Source organism: Balaenoptera physalus, assembly GCF_965194825.1.
Source record: "Balaenoptera physalus genome assembly, chromosome: 10".
NCBI classification, from domain to species: Eukaryota; Metazoa; Chordata; class Mammalia; order Artiodactyla; family Balaenopteridae; genus Balaenoptera; species Balaenoptera physalus.
In genome coordinates this window covers 113,746,802-113,764,327 of record NC_138889.1, presented here as the reverse complement: position 1 = coordinate 113,764,327, position 17,526 = coordinate 113,746,802, and the positions used below count along the sequence as shown (strand labels likewise).

Here is a 17,526-nt window from a genome sequence, read left to right as displayed (position 1 = left end):
CCTCAGGGCCCAGTGGCCTGGACAGCGGGCGGCGGGGGGTGGGGGGGGGAGGGCCGGGGGGGGGGCAGGGCCGGGGGCGGGGTCTCTGGGTCAAGACGGGCTTCCGGAGAGGGGCGTGGTCTCGGGGCCGGGCTTCGGCCTGGGTGGGGCCTCGGGGCCAGGGACCGGGCTCCAGGGCCCGCCCCGAGGGCGCGGCCGTGCCCCGCGCGCCCCAATTGGGCCGCGCGTGCCGGCTCCGCCCCGCCCCCCGCTAAAATCACCGCCTCCGCCTCCTCCCCCGGCAGCTTCTCCAACTCCGCTGGCTGAGACCCCGAACCACAGTGACTGCGGGGCCGGCCGGCCGGCTCTGGCCCCGGCTCCAGAGCGAGCGGCGAGCGCGCGGCGCACAGCGAGGAGCCCGGGAGCCCGGCGGTCCGCCGCGATGTTCCCCAAGGAGACGACATGGAACATCTCGTTCGCAGGCTGCGGCTTCCTCGGTGTCTACCACATCGGCGTGGCCTCCTGCCTCCGCGAGCACGCGTCCTTCCTGGTGGCCAACGCCACGCACATCTACGGCGCCTCGGCCGGGGCGCTCACGGCCACGGCGCTGGTCACCGGGGCCTGCCTGGGTGAGCGGGGCCGGCGGGGGCTGGCGTGTGCTCCTCGTGAGCGCGGAGGGCTCCGCTCCGTCCGCACAGAGCAGCGGGCTGGGCCGCGGGGGCCGTGGGGCTCTTGGGGTCTCTGCCCGGGACCCCGACCGAGGCTCCAATCCCGGACGCCGACGAGGGGCGGGACCTGCCTTGTTTTGCTCCGAGGGTGCCCGCGGATTGGGGTAGGGCCCTGCGCGCCTCTGAGCGGAGGCTGACGCCTAGGGCCCGCCCCTCGGGCGCAAAGGTTGGGGGGCGGGCAGGTGCAGCATGAGCTATTTCGTTGGAAAGAGAAAGCAGTTCGTGGGCGGGACCGCGAGAGTCGGGGGAGGGGCCTAGGCCGTCCTCCTGCCCAGGGCATCCGCCCGGGTGGCAGCGGTCACTGTCTCCTGGGGCTACGGCATTCCGGACTGCCATGGCCCCGGGGCTGGGAAAGGGTTGGCCTCTGAGGAGCGCGTCTGGGCACTGTGGCCTGGTGCCTCCCGAGGGACCCTAGAGGAGGAGCCGGCAGGTCAGGCCTGGGCCCGGCCAGCGCAAGCTCTCTGCCGCCCTCGCCTTCCTGGCGCCTGGGGCCCTCTGTGGACTGCGGCCAGACGTTTTTAACCACTCCGTGGGGTGAGAGGTGCTTTAGGACTGTGCAGCCCCGGAGTCGGCTTCCTCCACCCACACACTTCCGGCGGGCAGTGCGAGTGATGTTTACAGCACACGGAGTACCGCGGGAGTCCTGGGAATGCTGCCCGGCCCCCAGCCGACTAGGGCAGCCAAAGTAACAGAGGGGTCATTAGCTTCTGGAATGCCCTGCCCAGCAGGAGCCTGTCCAGTGTTCTCCTCTGCACCCTGCCGGTGACCTTTCCCCTGAGGAGGGTGGGGTGGAAGGGGCACAGCTCTACGTTCTTGGGACCTGGGAATTCACCACTGTGGCCCTGCCCCTCCTACTCACGGAGGCTTTCAGGCAAGTGCTTCTCAGACCGCCGTGCTGGTCTCAGGTCCGTGGTACCTAGTTGAGGACATGGTCCCGTGGCGCCTCCCCCACCCCACTCCCAAGAAACCTCTTTCTCACGGGTGGGAGTGGTCTTGGGCAGCTGGAGTCCCCACAACTTGGCAGGTGTTGGCGTCACCCTGCCCCACTCCTGACCTGGGGGATGGTCCTCGGCTTCTCCCCAAGGCCTTGCTGCTCCCTGACTATTCCTGGGCCTGCTCCCACCCTGGCTTTGTCCTAGGCCAGTGCCCACGGGCCCCCAAGAGAAATGTCGGGGGGTTGCTTGCTCTTGGCTGCAGTGGGATGCGAGCGTGCTTCCCCAGGCGTGATGAGGCCCCACTACGTCCAACCTCACGCCCCTGGGCCTGTGGGACCCCTGGGCTGCACTGGGGTCGGTGCATCTGGATCTGGCCAAGCGGGTGAAGGCTGAGCCTGGTCAGAGTTGAGCCTCTGCCTTCTACCCTTCCCCGGGGTGGGGGCTGGGTGCCATGTCACGCCAGGCCCAGTGACTCACAGATCAGGGCGGACAGTTGGGAAATACTGGGCAGAGGGTAAGCCGTGGCCCCAGCTGTCTGCCCTCCCAGGAGCCCCTCTCTCCCCAGGAGCAGGTGACAGAAGCCCCAGCTGTGGGCCAGGCTCCACGGTGGACGCTGAGACTCCTCTAGGGTAGAAAGGGGTGCCGAGAGTCTGTGCCGTGGACCCTGGGTCTGGAGCCATGGGGAGTATGCAAAGCCCAGGAGTGCCGGCCCCTGACCCTTGCCCCTGCTGCTCCAGGTGAGGCTGGTGCCAACATCATCGAGGTGTCGAAGGAGGCCCGGAAGCGGTTCTTGGGCCCACTGCACCCCTCCTTCAACCTGGTGAAGATCATCCGGGGCTGCCTGCTGAAGACCCTGCCTGCTGATGGCTACGAGCGCGCCAGTGGCCGCCTGGGCATCTCCCTGACCCGCGTCTCCGACGGCGAGAACGTCATTATAACCCACTTCAACTCCAAGGAGGAGCTCATCCAGGTGGGCCCTGGGGGCCACACTGGGGGTTCAGTAGGAACCCCAAAGCCCCTGCTCACTGTTCCCCTCTGTCCCTGCCCCACAGGCCAACGTCTGCAGCGCTTTCATCCCTGTGTACTGTGGCCTCATTCCTCCTTCCCTCCAGGGGGTAGTGAGTATCTCCTGGGCACCTTTCCTGGGTGACAAGAGTCGGCTCCTCTGTGGGCTGTGGGTCAGGGAGGCGGGGAGGAAGCCATCTGTGCCTCCCCACCCCAGCCCCTCACTCCTGCCACCGCCCGTTGCCTCACTTCCCCCAGAGTTACTCAAGAGCCAGGCCAGCCCTGCGCAGATGCACCTTTCCTGTGGCTGTTCCCCACCCCCCCACTGTCTGGCCATCTGCTCAGTGGCCAGTGCCCAGTGGGTGAAACGCCCAAATGAAATAGCCACTGGGGGGGGCCTAAGGCGGCTGGGGGGCAGCCCAACTCACCCTGCAGGCCTGTCCCCGTGTGACCCTGTGTCCCTGCCACAGCGCTACGTGGATGGCGGCATCTCAGACAACCTGCCGCTCTACGAGCTCAAGAACACCATCACAGTGTCCCCGTTCTCGGGCGAGAGTGACATCTGCCCACAGGACAGCTCCACCAACATCCACGAGCTCCGTGTCACCAACACCAGCATCCAGTTCAATCTGCGCAACCTCTACCGTCTCTCCAAGGCCCTGTTTCCGCCCGAGCCCCTGGTGAGACCAGACCTCCCCACCGGGCACCGGGGACAGCTCCCCGGGGGCCTCTCCTGGCTACGGCCCACACAACCTCTCCACTGGGGCAACCCATCCAGCCTCTGTCCAACCTGGATCTGGTCCTGAATCCAAGTTAGCTTGGAGTGGGGCGGGGTGGGGTGGTGGTTCAGGGACACTGGGGACTCTATCAGGCACGTCTGGCTCCTCTGCCCCAGTTTATGCATCCCTCTGCCTCAGGTGCTTCGAGAGATGTGCAAGCAGGGCTACAGGGATGGCCTGCGCTTCCTGCGGCGGAACGGTGCGTGGGGGCTGCCTGGGCAGCTGGGTGGGCTCTGCGTGGCCGTCCTCTGTGGGCCAGCTGGCCTCAGCCGTGCTGATCGCGTATCGGGTCCCCCCTGTCCCTGCCCCAGGCCTCCTGAACCGGCCCAACCCCTTGCTGGCGCTGCCTCCCACCCGCCCTCCTGCCCCCGAGGCTGAGGACACACAGGAGGCCGAGGTGGCCACGGAGAGGACCGGAGTGAAGGAGCACTTGCCGCCACCTGGGGAGGATCACATCCTGGAGCACCTGCCCTCGAGGCTCAACGAGGGTATGTGGGGTTGGCGGGAGAGGGGGGACCTGGCGGGACGGGGGCAGAGGAGCAGAGGAGTCCTGGGCTCCACCTCCCTCCCCCACCGACCTCCTACCAACCTCCCTCCTGCACCCACAGCCCTGCTGGACGCCTGCATGGAACCCACAGACCTGCTGACTACGCTCTCCAACATGCTGCCCGTGCGTCTGGCCACGGCCATGATGGTGCCTTACACTCTGCCGCTGGAGAGCGCCGTGTCCTTTACCATCCGGTGCGGGGCAGGGGGAAGGGGTGCAGGGACCAGCTCTGGATCATCCCCGGGTGGTGGGCACTCAGGGAAGAGAAAGGCGGCCGGTTTAAGGGGCTGCAGAGATGCCATGTCAGGGTCCCAGAAGCCAGGCACAGACGGAGGTGGGGTGGGGTTGGTGTGAGGTTTGGGCCACAGCCCCTGAGGCCATGCCTTGTCCCCCGCCCCAGCTTGCTGGAGTGGCTGCCCGACGTTCCCGAGGACATCCGCTGGATGAAGGAGCAGACGGGCAGCATCTGCCAGTACCTGGTGATGCGCGCCAAGAGGAAGCTGGGCAGCCACCTGCCCTCCAGGTGAGCTCCTTGCTGCCATGTCCACCCCGGCCCGCAGCCTCCGGGGCCCCCACGAAAGCCCTCCCTCCCTCGATCCTTTCCCCACCCGCAGGCTGTCGGAGCAGGTGGAGCTGCGCCGCACCCGGTCGCTGCCCTCCGTGCCACTGTCCTGTGCCGTCTACAGCGAGGCGCTGCCCAGCTGGATGCGCAACAGCCTGTCGCTGGGGGACGTGCTGGCAAAGTGGGAGGAGTGCCAGCGGCAGTTGCTGCTGGGCCTCTTCTGCACCAACGTGGCCTTCCCGCAGGACGCCCTGCGCATGCGCACCCCTGCCGGCGCGGCCCCCGCGCCCCCGCAGCACCCGCCCGGCTCGCCCCCTTGCTGAGAGCTGCCCGCTCGGCCTTGCCCGCCCCCGGCGCCGAGGGCCGGGCCCCCCAGCTTCCTTGCCCCGTGAGGCGGGGCCCCGGGGCCAGCTGAGCTCCCCCTCCGCGACCTCTCTCCGTTCCCCCTGCAGAGTGAGGAGATGGGGGTCCCTCACGCTGCCCGAGGGGGCTTTGCTGTCAACCAACCACTAACTCGCTGCACTGAAGAGGGAGGGGAGTGGAGTAGCCCTCCCCTCGCAGAGGGTCCCCTGCCTGTGCCTTAACCTCCCCTTCCAGGCCCCGCCGCCCTGGGGCTGGGGAAGGCGGGCTGGGGGCTCCTGCACCTGCGGCCCCTGCCGACGCCCACACCCGCGAGTGCAGTATTACTCCTGAGAGCTTTGCCCCTGCTCCCCCCTCCACATTTTTCTCGTTTGGCTGAAGAATGTGTGTGAATTATTTATTTTTGCCAAAGCAGATGTAATAAATGCCATCGCTCAGCCTTACCTCCTTCACTCGTATGTGACGCCCCCGACCCCCGCCGCCCCCAGCTGACCCCCCCAGTGTCCAGCCTCAGGCCAGTCCTTCCTGGGCTCCCGCTCTCCTCGAGCCTGGCACTCCGGCCCTGCCAGCCGGGCCTGGGACTCCCCCCCTCAAAGCACTGCGGGCTTCCTAGGCTGCAGCGCACTCCTCTGGCTGGGACCCTTGGGCACAGCTTTCCAAGGGCCAGCGGAAGTACTGGGGACCAAGATCCTTGCAAGATAAAAACGGAACTGTTCAGTTTCTTACCAAGGTGGTGTCTGCACCTCTGCTCCCTGGTGCCCTGGGCGCGTGGGGCTGATTTCCCAAGCTGAGCGCTGGGGGCCTGCTCCACTGGGGGTGTTTGGCCCAAGGTTCTGTGGGTGGTGCGGGTCTTGTCCTTGTCACCAGGAGCCTCGTTCCTGGTGCACACACCTCGTTCCCCTGTCCCCCTCCCCCCCCCCCACTGTGTCCCCAGTCTCCTGCCGGTATACAGGAGGGATCTGTGAATGTTGGGCGGGGCGAGGTCTGCGCCAAAGGGGGCTGGATCTTGTTCTGGGGGAGACGTGATTTCCTGAAGGCCTTCTCTGCCCTGCCTGGGCAGTCTGAGGGGATGTAACCAGCCCTCCTTGGTGATCACAAGGGCACATGGGGTGACGGGCGCCTGAGCAGAGCTGGGCACTTGGCTGGAGGTCCACAGCTGTTAGTCCTGCCAGGTTCAGCCGGCACCTGCCCTTCTGCCCTTTCCCCTCGTGGCATGGGGCGGCGGCAGCAGCCCCCAGCCAACAATAACGGTCGGTAGTGGGACTGCAGGACTGGGAGAGCCGGCTCAGCAGGTCCCCGTGCACCTGTGCCAGGGGCCACCCCCCCTTGGTCTCAAGGTCCTGTCCTATAGGCCCAACCTGTTCTAGTTCAGCAGGATCCCAGGCCCCTGAAGAGGCAGAGGCCTCCAGCCCCCCAGCACTGCCAGGACAGCTCTGTGAGGCCAACCGCTCCAGGTGGGTGCCAGGCTGGGGCCGGGGAGGAGGACCCCTGGGAAGATGATGGGATTTTCTACCCCCTCCTCCCCTGTAGGAAGGTCACACACAGGCCCCACCCAGAACCTTCTGGCAGCCCTACCCCAACAGGAACCTGAGTCAGGGCTATGCCCCCAAAGGAGTGCTTGGGGCACCTGCTGAGACGAGGACCTCCTGCTCCCCCCCCAGCCACTCACCCTCACACGCACAGGCATCTATGCCGCTGATTTAAGTACCATTTTCTTGTATAGTATACGTTTATTGTTTAAAAATGGAAAAAAAAATTGGAGAAGTACAGGGAAGAAAGGAAAGTCACCCCACTTCTAGAGAAAACCATTGAAAATATTTTGGTCTATTTCCTGCCTTTTTCCTGCACACACTTTGGCGCCTTAAATCGGGATCCTCAGGACTGCCCCCCAACTTTGGCCCTGTGCAGGAAGGGTCCCCAGGGTCATCCCCCCACTATGCGCTCGGACTCTGCCAGGACAGACCCTCGGGGGTCGGGCCGTATGCGGGGGGGGGGGGCGGGCTATGAGGCGAGCGCTGGGCCACTGGGGCAATGCCGAGAGGCGGGGACACGGCGGCGGCTCCGCCCGGGCCGGCGCTGCCGGGGTCCCGGTGCCCGCAGGAGAACAGCCTAGTGTGTGGCGGGTGCGGTGGCGAAACTCGCAGGTAGGCGCCCGGCCCGTCCGCACGCCCGCATTGGCTCCGTCCCGTCACCGCAAGGCGCGCCGATCCCCGCGTGTCGTGGTCAGCGACTCCGGGGCCCCTTGGGGCACACACTGGCGGGGGCAGAGTGGGCTAGGCCCCAGGGTGCGGGGGCTCAGGCAGCCCTTCCCCCCGCTCCCCGGCCCGGCCACAGCGCAGCTTCCGGCTGGGATGGCCCCCCGGTCCCGTGGAGCCTGCCCGGGGAAGGCGACGGCATGAGGGGGAGATGTCTCCGCCCCTGTGTCCCCTCCTCTCGGCCTTCCTCAGACCTGCCCTCTTTGGAGGTCGCCTCCTGCATCCCCCAGGAATGGGTGGGGAGAGAGAATCACAGTCCTGGACTGGGGGGCGAGGACCCCAGGGTCCCAGGTGGGGGGCTGTCGCCACGCTGGGGGTTAGCTTTGGGAACTCTGGGGTCCAGGTGTCGTGGGAATGACAGGTGGTCTGATTAGGGGGCAGGGCGCCCCCATGGGGAGGGAGGCCAGTCTTGTGGAGAGCATAGTGCCAGCAGGAGGGCCTGTTAAGCTAGACTCTGGGCTTGTTCCTGACAAGGGCCACAGAAGGCATCGTGGCCCAGGCGGGACCCTGCACCTGCACCCCTTGGAGCCTGGTACTGGTGGGCGGGGCTGCAGGCAGGGAGGGAGGAGCTCACCCGCCTGCCAGCTGGCTGGAAGCAGGGCCCAGAGGCCCAGACTCAGAGGCTAAGGACTTAGCCGGGATTGGCTGATACCCCCACTGGCCCAGCCCGGTCCGCCCGGTCTCCAGGCCCCGACTCCAGGACCTGTTCAGCTTCTCGGCAGCTGACCATTCTCTCACCCAAGCCCCCACCTCCTCATTTTCCATCACAAGATCTATAGCTGCCCCCCTGCCCCCTCCCCCCAGCACATCCTCTCCTGCACCGGCTGGCTCCCTGGGTGGCCCTGAGCCTGCAGGCTCCACCCATGCCACCTCGCGCCAGCCCCACCACCTGCAGTTGGGCCACACCTCCCCCAGCTGCCCCTCCTCTCTGGGCCTCCACCTTCCCATGGGGGCAGGGAGGCTCCTCTGCTCCCCACCGCTCCAGCTTAGCCCTCAGCCACCCTTGCCCCTCACCCTCTCTGCCTCCGCTTCTCCTCTCCCCTCATTTCTCAGTTCTGCTCAGGCCCTGACTTCTCCTTGGCTTCACAGCGCCCAAGGCTGAGACCCCCGCCATGGCCAGCCCCGGGAAGCCTGGGGCTGGGGAGGCCCAGGAGGAGGAGGGGTGGGATGAGGGGCGCAGCCCAGGGCCACTGGCAGCGACACTGGAGCAGGCCCAGGAGCTGTTTCTGCTGTGCGACAAGGAGGCCAAGGGCTTCATCACCCGGCACGACCTGCAGGTGAGCCCCCAGCCCCAAGAGGCCTTCCACCCCAGGGCTGACCTTGGCTACTCAGCCTTGCCATCCTTGCCCGGCCAGGGCCTGCAGAGCGACCTGCCCCTCACGCCCGAACAGCTGGAGGCTGTGTTCGAAAGTCTGGACCAGGCGCACACCGGCTTCCTCACCGCTCGGGAGTTCTGCCTTGGCCTGGGTGAGCCCGGCCCCTGAGCCCCACCCCCTACCCCACTGCTCAGACACCCTCCGCTGGGACATGTGGGACTCTCTGGGGCCCACAGCCCACATGGGTGGAAGCCCGTGCTTCTCCCTGGCCTTCCTCCAGAGCACAGGCCGGTGTCTGTACACTCAGGCACCACGGGAAGCCCCCCAGATGCTGTGGCATATGTGGAGATGACCTGCTCCCTGAGCCAAACCCAGGTGGGGCTGGGAGCCAGGCATGCCGCATTTTGGCCTGAGCCCAGCTGTCACCTCCCATTCCCAGGACAAGAATTGGACCAAAATAAGGAAGAAAAACAGGAAACTGGGCTCAGAGAAAGGGCAGGATATGCGGGGGGCGGGGGTGGGCTGGGCTGCGGGTGGTAAGCCACAGCCCGGTGATCTCTCCCTCCCATGCCCGCAGGGAAGTTGGTGGGGGTGGAGCCTGCCCCGGGTGCTCTGCCCTCCCAGGCTCCAGAGGAAACCTTCGAGGCGGGCTGGTCGGATGTGCAAGGCACCGGGGGCTCCCTGGAGGAGGAGGACGAGGAGGAGGAGGAGGAGGAGGAGGAGAGATTCTGCTCTGCACTGGTGCAGCTGGGGGTGGCCCGGGTCCTGGGCAAGTGAGTCGGTGCTGGCCCGGGTCCCATCACCCTCACATCCCACCTGCATGCTGCCTGTCCGCGTCGCCTGCGTGTCTGTTCCCAGGCAGGGTCCCTAGACCGGGTCTGGGCCGGTCCTTCCCTCTCAGCTGCAGCTACTGCGTGCCGGGCGTGATTTCCCACAGAATTTGCATTTCAGGAGGCAGCAGCCAGGGCTGCGCCCAGCACAGGCACAGCCCTGTGTACACAAGGACACAACCCCACGCACACACACCTCCTGGCCACACAAGCCCCGCACAGGCACAGACCCCCGCAGGGGTGAAAGCACCCAGGAGAGGGATGCCCTGCTTGTGCAAGACTACGGGGGCCTCTGGGGGCTTCTTACCCTGCAGGGTGGGGTGGGGAGTCCCCGCTTCAGCTTCAGCCTCTGCCCTCCCCACCCCCAGGCAGCGGGCAATTCGGACGCTCTGGACCCAGCTGCAGCGTGAGCGACCCGAACTGCTGGGCTCCTTCGAGGACGTTCTGATGCGGGCGTCGGCCTGCCTGGAGGAAGCGGCCCGAGAGCGGGAGGGCCTGGAGCAGGCGCTGCGGCGGTGAGGGCTGGCGGGCTGGGGGCGGCCTGAGGGCCAGGTGGAGGGGTTCTGCGAGGTGGTAGAGGCGGGGCCGAGGGCTGTACTGTTGGCAGGTTCTAAGCAGCTGTCTCACCCCCGGTTTCCCGAAGGCGGGAGAGCGAGCACGAGAGGGAGGTGCGATGTCTGTACGAAGATATGGAGCAGCAACTTCGCGAGCAGCGCCAGCGCCTGCGGAGTCAGGTGGGCCCGCAGCGCCGCCCCGCGCCCAGCCCGACCCCGGACGCGCGGGCCTCCCCGGCCCCGCCTTCTCCGAAGTGGTCCCACCCGCGCCCCTGCCGCTCCGCCGCCCGCGGGGGCTCAGGTGTCCCCGCCCATCCTAGGACGTCCCCCGGGAGGAGCGGAGAGGCCGCCTAGAGCTGGAGCTGCAGAGTCGCGAGCAGGAGCTGGAACGCGCGGGGCTGCGGCAGCGGGAGGTGAGCGGCTGCCGGGCGGTCCCGGCCGGGAGGCGTGCACAGCGGTCCCGCCCAGGCCCCATCCTCACCGTCCCCCATGCACTCCCCGGCGTCCTTGAGGCCCTTGGGCCTATGTTCCCAGCCCCGGAATTGTTGGGAGTCAGGGGCAAACGCAGCATCCCGGGGACGTGGGGGGGTTCTCTCCAGCCTCGATCCCCCCACACCCCAGTTGGAACAGCAGCTGCAGGCCCGGACCACCGAGCAGCTGGAGGCGCAGGCGCAGAACGCCCAGCTGTGGCTGGCCAACGAGGCGCTGCGGGCGCAACTGGAAGTGGCGCAAGAGCAGCTCCGCAGACTGGAGAGCGACTTGCTGGGCCGTCGGGAGCAAACCCAACGGTGCCGGGGGTGGGGGGGTGGGGGGGTGGGAAGGTGGGGGGCGGGGCTGGGGCGGGCACTCAGGGGCGGACCCTCAGGGGCGGACCCCGAGAAGGGTCGCGCTTGGAGCTCAGGGCTTCCATCCCACCCTGTCCCAGCCCCGCCTCCAGGGTCTCCGTGGGGTAGGGTCCTCCAGGGGGTCGTGGGGCACCCCGAGGAGCCTCCCTGCACCCAAATCACCACCTCTGTCCTGCAGAGACGTGGTCGCGGTCTTGAGGAACATGCAGAAAGAGAAGCTCAGCCTCCTGCGGCAACTGGAACTGCTCAGGTGCGTCAGGAAGGGGTCAGCGCAGCTCCTAGCTCCCAAACAGTCCCGCTCACTGCCCCATCCCACTGCGAGGAAGTCCTTCCTTGTGTCTGCCCTCCATCCCTCATGCTGCAGCCCCAGACAGACACCTCTCTTCTGGTCTGAGGGAGCACCAGAGCCCGTGCCTGCATTCCCCACCTAGGAATGCTGCCTCTTGAGACCTCTCAGAGCCCTTGGACTCCTATTCCTCAGGGAGCTGAACACGAGGCTACGAGACGAGAAGGACATCTGTGAGGCCAAGCGGCTGGGCAGTGGCCGCAGGAAGGCTCTGACCACGGCCCCGCTGCTGGGGCCCGCCTGCTGCTGCTGCTGTTGTAGTAGCTGGGCTCGCCCCCCGAGACGCGGCTCTGGCCACCTTCCCAGTGCCCGCTGACCAGCCCGAGTGACTCACTGGGCGTTACTTGGTTACTCGGAGAAGCTGCCCCTTGAAGGCGACTCCTCGTGGCTGGGGGCTGCCCATCCAGGACGTGGGCTCTACCCAGTAGGCTGCCTGGCCTGCCTGACTTGCAGACGTGAAGGAACTAATCCTGGGTGGTCTCACCGTGCCTCCCTGCCAGTCCTCACCCTACCCCCATCCCATCAAAGCCAGCAGAAAACCCCCTCTTCCAAATAAAGTCCACTGACTTCGACCTCCTCGGCCTCCTGTGTGTGTGGGAGCCACAACATTTGAGAGGTACACGCATGAGGTTTCCATCGTCCACGCGTGTCCCCGGTCATGTCCCCAAGCCCTCACTGTCCGTCAAAGCTGTAGGAACCAAGGGACTGAGGCCACTGACTCCCAGGAAGCAGCAGGCGGGGTTCCCTGCCCGCCCCCAGCCTCAGTCAGCCAACCCCTCCCCATGCCAGTCCTCACACAGTCCTGGGTGGGCTAGCTCAGCCCACTGGAGTCCTGAGTGGAGGTGCCGGGGGTAGGCCTGAGCTGTCCCCCGTGCCCCTCCGCCCTGCCAGCGCGAGCCTCGGGCAGGGAGCTGGGGATGAGTGCTGCCCACTGGCCACGGAGAGCCGCTCCCAGCGACTGTGCCGCCTCAGGGCCCGCCTGGGACTCCCCTTCCCCTTCTACTCCCGCTCTCAGCTCCCCAGCGCAGCGGGTCGGCAGCCTCTGCCCTCTCTCCTTCACCTCCCCCCACCACTCCCAGGCGATGCCCTCCAAACTGGACTCTCTCTCACACTGACCCCAGGCCTCCCCTCCAGGCCGTCCTCCCAACGGCGCCCAGAGAGACTCCTGTCTGCATCTGACCGCACCTCCAGAGCCTCCCCCCAGGCCCGCATCTGTTCCGTCGACTCCTGCAGCCTCCCGCCCCGCCCCCAGCGCAGCTCCTCCCGAGGGCATGGGCCGGCGGGGCTGTGGGCGCCCCCTGGCCGGAGCCCGCCCGGCCCCCGCCGCCTCGGGCGGACCCCCGGGTCCGCCCCCGCTGGTGTTCCGCCCGCTCGCGCCGAGCGCTGTTCTGACCTGCCCCGCGTCGCGGCCGTGGGCGGGGCCTCCGGGCCCGGGGCGGGGCCCTGAGCGGCCCGGCGCGTCTCGCTCGCAAGCTCCCGGTCGGTCGCGCATTCTCCGCGATCCGAGCCGCCGCCGCCTGCGCCGCCGCCGCCGGCCCAACTCGGACGCGTGGCCGGTGAGTGCACCGCCCGGCCCGGCCCGGCCGGGAGAAGCTGCGCGCCTGGCGGCCCTGCAGGCCGCTTCCGGAGAGAGGCGGGCACCCGGAGGCCGGGCGGGCAGAGGGTCCGCCGGGCGAGGGCGAGGCGCCTCCCGGGTCTCCGGACGGGCCTGGCGGCCCCTTCCGGCCAAGAGCTCCTCCCGAGCACCCCGCGCACTGTGCGCAGACACCGGTGCCCTCCCCTCCGCCCGGTGCGAGTGGGCGGGCCGTTCGCCTCGCCCGGGCGTGGGGGGCGGCGGCGGCGGCGGTGACTTCATCGCGAATTCCTCACGCGGCCTGGCTGGAGCCGAGTCGGGGTCCCCCACCTTGGGCCCGGTTGGGCTGCGGGGGACGTGGGTGGGGCGGCTCTGTCCCGGGCCGCGGAAGCTATTTCTGGCCGGCCCTTTCCCTTGGGGATCATCTCCGCCAAGCACTCCCGGAAAGAGGGGCCCCTCCTCAGCCGGTCGCCCGCGGGCGGGCCGTGGGGGCCGGATCTGTGTCTGGAAGCAGCCTCCCCGGGAGGCCTGGGACCCCAGGGCAGGCCCAGGTCTGCGGCACGTGGGGCTTCCACACCCCGTCTGTGTTAGCAGTCTGCGCCTCTTTTTCTTTTCAGGCTGCAGCTACTGCTGCTTGGTGGGGGAAGGGGCAGTGACAGGCCTGGTGCCAAGGCTCAGGGTGGGGGCCTGGAGAAGGCGTGCGGTCACTCCCAGGATCGGACTGTCCAGAAACGTCCTCTGCCCTGCCCCGCTGTGCCCCAGACCAAAATACCGGGCCTGGCCGCTCCCCTCTCAGCCACGGGCAGGGGGTGGACGCTGCCTGCTCTGGAAGGCCAGCTCGGGTCCAGTGCCTGGGTCGGCCAGAAAGAGGGGTGGCGGGATCCTGACCGTCCAGGTTGAGCCAGACCTGTGACCTGTCCCTGCCCTTCTAGCGGAGGCTCCTTGGGCGGGAACTTCCATCCGCCTGCCTTACAGACGAGCCATCCCCACCAGCCAGGTGAGTGCTGGGCGGGGTGGATAGAAGTCTGGCTCTGGGAGGCACTGTGTCTGTCTGGAAACATGGCCCTGGGCGCTCAGCTGTCATCTGTGTCCCACAGCCACTCCCCCCACAGTGCGGACACCCCAGAGCAGAGTGGGTGGGGTGGCGCTGGGGTGCCTCTGGGGAGGAGCACAGCCGGTAGCTCCACTTCTCCCTGGGGTCGGTGTGGCTGTCCCCATTCCCGTAATGAGGACCAGCACAGGAAGCACCCCCCAGGTCTGGGCGGGTGTGTGTCTGCCAGCTCCACTTGCCCCCGCTGGGAGGAAGGAAGGCCTGTCCTTTCACAGAGCCCTGAGGGGCTTTCCTAAGGCCTCGGGACTAGGCTAGCGAGGGGCAGGTCGGTCCATCTTTGAGCGGCCTCCTCCCCCCCAGCAGCCGGTGGGTTCCTGCCAGCCTGTGATGTGGGGCCCGGGGAATGCTTGGGGCGGGGTGGGGAGCCTGCATGAGCTCACCCCGAGGTGCCTGCTGGGGCTTCCTACCCTGGCTGCCAGAGGGGTGAGTCAGCCCGTGATGGTTGGGGGTCCTCCAGGCCCCCCCGCACCGTGCTTGGGCTCTGGTCAGGGAAGCCTGGCCCCCCGGCCTTCAGCTAGGCTGTGGGCACCCCATCTGCCCTCGCTGCAGTGGGGGTGGAGGCTCCTGAGCGGCCTTCGCAGGAAGTGTCCTGGTTGCCCTGGACATTCTCCCAGAGCCTTCACCCGGGCAGGCAGTTGGCTTGGCCCCAACCTGGGGCTGGTCTGGACATCTGTGTCCCCTCCTTCTGTCCCCGCTGGTGTCTGGCCGTCCTCCCTGCCCCAGGATGGGCGAGTTTGGCGAGAAGACCACGACATGTGGCACCATCTGCCTCAAGTACCTGCTCTTCACCTTCAACTGCTGCTTCTGGGTGAGGCACCCCCTTCCCCAGTCTCGAGAGGAGCCTGGCCTGGGGCTCAGACCTGGGGCCAGGTGTGGTGACCGGTGTGCACTGCCCACAGCTGGCTGGTCTGGCCGTCATGGCCGTGGGCATCTGGACACTGGCCCTCAAGAGCGACTACATCAGCCTGCTGGCCTCGGGCACCTACCTGGCCACAGCCTACATCCTGGTGGTGGCGGGCGTTGTCGTCATGGTGACTGGGGTTCTGGGCTGCTGCGCCACCTTCAAGGAGCGGAGGGACCTGCTGCGTCTGGTCAGCAGGGTGTGGCTGGCACTGGGGGCGGGGGTGAGGCTGCGGGTACCTGCCAGGGCTCCCTGCCAGGCTGCCGGGGGCTGGCTCTGGGTCCCTGAGGGAGTTAGGAGGGACTGATGGGGGTCGAGTGTGACACCGCAGGATAGACTCTGCTGTGCTCACCTGGGGGGCGTCCCTTCCCACCTGCCCAGTCCTGTGGGTCCCCACATCCCAGCTGGGCCAGCGGAGGGAAGACACCTGAGAGAGAGCATCGGGGGTCCTGGCGGTCCCCCAGCCCTCACCTGCTCCGTCGTGCCTGGGCCCGGGGAGTCCTCACGGACCGGGGGTGTCCGTGTCCCACCCCATCTCACTGGGCCCTGCCCCTCCCCCCAGTACTTCATCCTGCTCCTCATCATCTTTCTGCTGGAGATCATTGCGGGAGTCCTGGCCTATGTCTACTACCAGCAGGTGAGGGGCTCAGACAGGCCGTGAGGCGATGTGGACGTGCACGGGCACACACAGGGACACGCACGTGCAGCGAGATGGATACGCACACGCAGGCGACGTGTACACACACACGGGGACACAGACACCCACACACGGGGACACACACATACACAGGCAAGGCGCGCACATGCACACAGGATCCCACAGGCTCCAGCGCTGAGCATCGTGTCATCAGGCCCTGGAGGTGGGGACTGGGTCCTAGGAGGAGGGTGGATCACGGGGATGGACAGCCTGCCCGCAGCACCCAAGCTGCCTGCTTGGGGGCCCTGGCGGGGGAGGCAGGTGTCCACGGGATCTGGAGCGCCCTTCCTGCCCGCGACCCTCCCCATGGCCATCTGAGCCATGCGTCTGACCCCAGCCCTGACCCCATCCCTGACCCTGCGCCTCTCTCCCATCTGTGCCCACTCTCATTCTGCCCCACCTTGGAGAGTCTTAGACTTTGTGGCTGAAGCTGTCGCCCCCTCACCCCAGCTGAACGCAGAGCTCAAGGAGAACCTGAAGGACACCATGACCAAGCGGTACCATCAGCTGGGCCACGAGGGCGTGACCAGCGCTGTGGACAAGCTGCAGCAGGAGGTGGGTGGGTGGCGCAGGGAGGCACCTCCCCAGACGTGTGTGGGAGCCCCAGCCGCAGGGGCGGGCAGTCAGGGCTCAGCCTGGGCCGTGTTCTCGCTGCAGTTCCACTGCTGTGGCAGCAACAACTCGCAGGACTGGCGGGACAGCGAGTGGATCCGCTCGGGCGAGGCAGGCGGCCGTGTGGTCCCTGACAGCTGCTGCAAGACCGTGGTGGCCGGCTGCGGGCAGCGCGACCATGCCTCCAACATCTACAAGGTGGAGGTAGGCCGGCGGGGGCCTGGCTGAGACGCCCAGGGCCCTGGTGCCCGGGATGCTGGGGGCTGGTGTGGCCCGACACCCGAGGGGGCCGGACGACTTGCTGCCTTCAGCGCACACCCCCTGCCCCGCTCCCGCAGGGCGGCTGCATCACCAAGCTGGAGACCTTCATCCAGGAGCACCTGAGGATCATCGGGGCCGTGGGCCTCGGCATCGCCTGCGTGCAGGTGCGGGCATGGCAGGGCGGGCCGGCGGGTGCTGGGACGCGAGGTGCTGGCGGCCACGTCTGCTCATGCTGGCCCCGTGCTCAGGTGTTCGGCATGATCTTCACGTGCTGCCTGTACAAGAGCCTGAAGCTGGAGCACTACTGACCCTGCCCGCGGGCTGGCCCTCCGTGTGCGCTGCAGCTTCTCGCGTGCGCTGACTACTGACGGCCAGGGAGCTGCGGTCCAGGACGTGGCTCCGCCCCTCGCCTGCCAGGGTCTCCCCCTGGTGTTCTCGTGGCTGGGCCCCCCACCCGCACCGTGCCATCACCGTGACCTCTGGGGACCCCCAAATCCCGGAGGCAGCTTCAAGTGCCTTTAGCTGCACACCAAAGTCCCAAGGCCTGGGGTCGGCCCCGCCTGTCTGCCTGTCTGCTGGGCTGGGTGGGTGCGGGCCGGGGTCGTGGCCTCGGGTTGCTCCCTGAGGCCTGGGTTCGGTCAGAGGGGCTGAGTTGGGCAGAAATGGGCTGGCCCAGCGGGGAGCCCCGTGTGCCTGTCCCCAGGCCCCTCAGGTACTGGGGGCTTCTCCTCAAGCAAGCCACCTCCAGCCCCTGGGGAAAACCAAGCAAGAGTTCTCCCGGGCCACGCCTCTGCCGCTCCCCCTGCTGTGTTCTCGCTGCTCTCACCACCATCTAAAGGCCTCGTATCACTAGTTCACTGTTGTCACCTCTTCCCCGGAGGCAGGCGTCCTGCGCGTTTTATTCACTGCCGCCTGACGATGCCTAGGACTGCTCCTGCTGTGTGGTAGGTGCCCAATAAACGTCTGTGGAACGGATGGCTGAACTTACTACGGTGGTGACAGACAGTTCTGGTCCCCAGGGCCGTCACGTCCGGCAGAGTGGACAGACCCCCCCCCCCCCAGGGCCACAACAGAGGACAGGGGGCCAGCTGTGGGCCAAGGGGACTCAAGGAAGAGGTGGCTGGGGACAGGCCTTGATGCAGCACCTCAGCCGTTCTCTGATGCAAAGCTGGTGGTGTGGCCAGAGCCCCAGAGAAAGTGGGGCTAGACCTCGGGGAGTAGCCGGGGCTGCTTGTGATTTCCAGGGGCCTTTCTGGCCACGGCGCAGGAATCAGGAACGGGAGAAGGTGCTGGGGCTGCTGTCTCAGGAGCGACTCCGGGCCGTGTCTGG

The 17,526-nt window shown here is 67.5% G+C and overlaps 3 protein-coding genes across 12 annotated transcripts; all 3 read left to right on the top strand.

Annotated features, from left to right (window-relative positions):
• Nucleotides 1–284: 284 nt before the first annotated feature.
• On the top strand, nt 285–5,338 carry PNPLA2 (patatin like domain 2, triacylglycerol lipase). Its single transcript, XM_082477249.1, has 9 exons — nt 285–608; nt 2,380–2,612; nt 2,695–2,760; nt 3,118–3,327; nt 3,565–3,625; nt 3,738–3,914; nt 4,035–4,167; nt 4,374–4,496; nt 4,588–5,338. The coding sequence occupies exons 1-9, from the start codon at nt 422–424 to the stop codon at nt 4,856–4,858; spliced, it is 1,461 nt and encodes a 486-aa protein (XP_082333375.1). The 5' UTR covers nt 285–421; the 3' UTR covers nt 4,859–5,338.
• Nucleotides 5,339–5,477: 139 nt separating this feature from the next.
• CRACR2B (calcium release activated channel regulator 2B) lies at nt 5,478–11,613 on the top strand. Of its 8 annotated transcripts, none has more exons than XM_082477250.1 (10): nt 5,478–6,349; nt 8,240–8,427; nt 8,506–8,617; nt 9,044–9,239; nt 9,665–9,811; nt 9,940–10,030; nt 10,171–10,263; nt 10,450–10,638; nt 10,874–10,945; nt 11,127–11,613. In XM_082477250.1, the coding sequence occupies exons 2-10, from the start codon at nt 8,263–8,265 to the stop codon at nt 11,355–11,357; spliced, it is 1,296 nt and encodes a 431-aa protein (XP_082333376.1). In that variant the 5' UTR covers nt 5,478–6,349; nt 8,240–8,262; the 3' UTR covers nt 11,358–11,613. The 8 variants fall into 8 exon arrangements, with proteins under 8 accessions (XP_082333376.1, XP_082333377.1, XP_082333379.1 ...); XM_082477251.1 differs by having other exon boundaries at nt 8,204–8,427; XM_082477253.1 differs by lacking the exon at nt 5,478–6,349 and adding an exon at nt 6,368–7,039.
• Nucleotides 11,614–12,469: 856 nt separating this feature from the next.
• CD151 (CD151 molecule (Raph blood group)) lies at nt 12,470–17,171 on the top strand. Of its 3 annotated transcripts, none has more exons than XM_082477273.1 (9): nt 12,470–12,597; nt 13,547–13,611; nt 14,449–14,533; nt 14,625–14,816; nt 15,189–15,263; nt 15,739–15,878; nt 15,981–16,139; nt 16,274–16,360; nt 16,445–17,171. In XM_082477273.1, the coding sequence occupies exons 3-9, from the start codon at nt 14,479–14,481 to the stop codon at nt 16,502–16,504; spliced, it is 768 nt and encodes a 255-aa protein (XP_082333399.1). In that variant the 5' UTR covers nt 12,470–12,597; nt 13,547–13,611; nt 14,449–14,478; the 3' UTR covers nt 16,505–17,171. The 3 variants fall into 3 exon arrangements, with proteins under 3 accessions (XP_082333399.1, XP_082333400.1, XP_082333401.1); XM_082477274.1 differs by having other exon boundaries at nt 12,476–12,597; nt 15,774–15,878; XM_082477275.1 differs by lacking the exons at nt 12,470–12,597; nt 15,189–15,263 and having other exon boundaries at nt 15,774–15,878.
• The last annotated feature ends 355 nt before the right edge of the window (nt 17,172–17,526 follow it).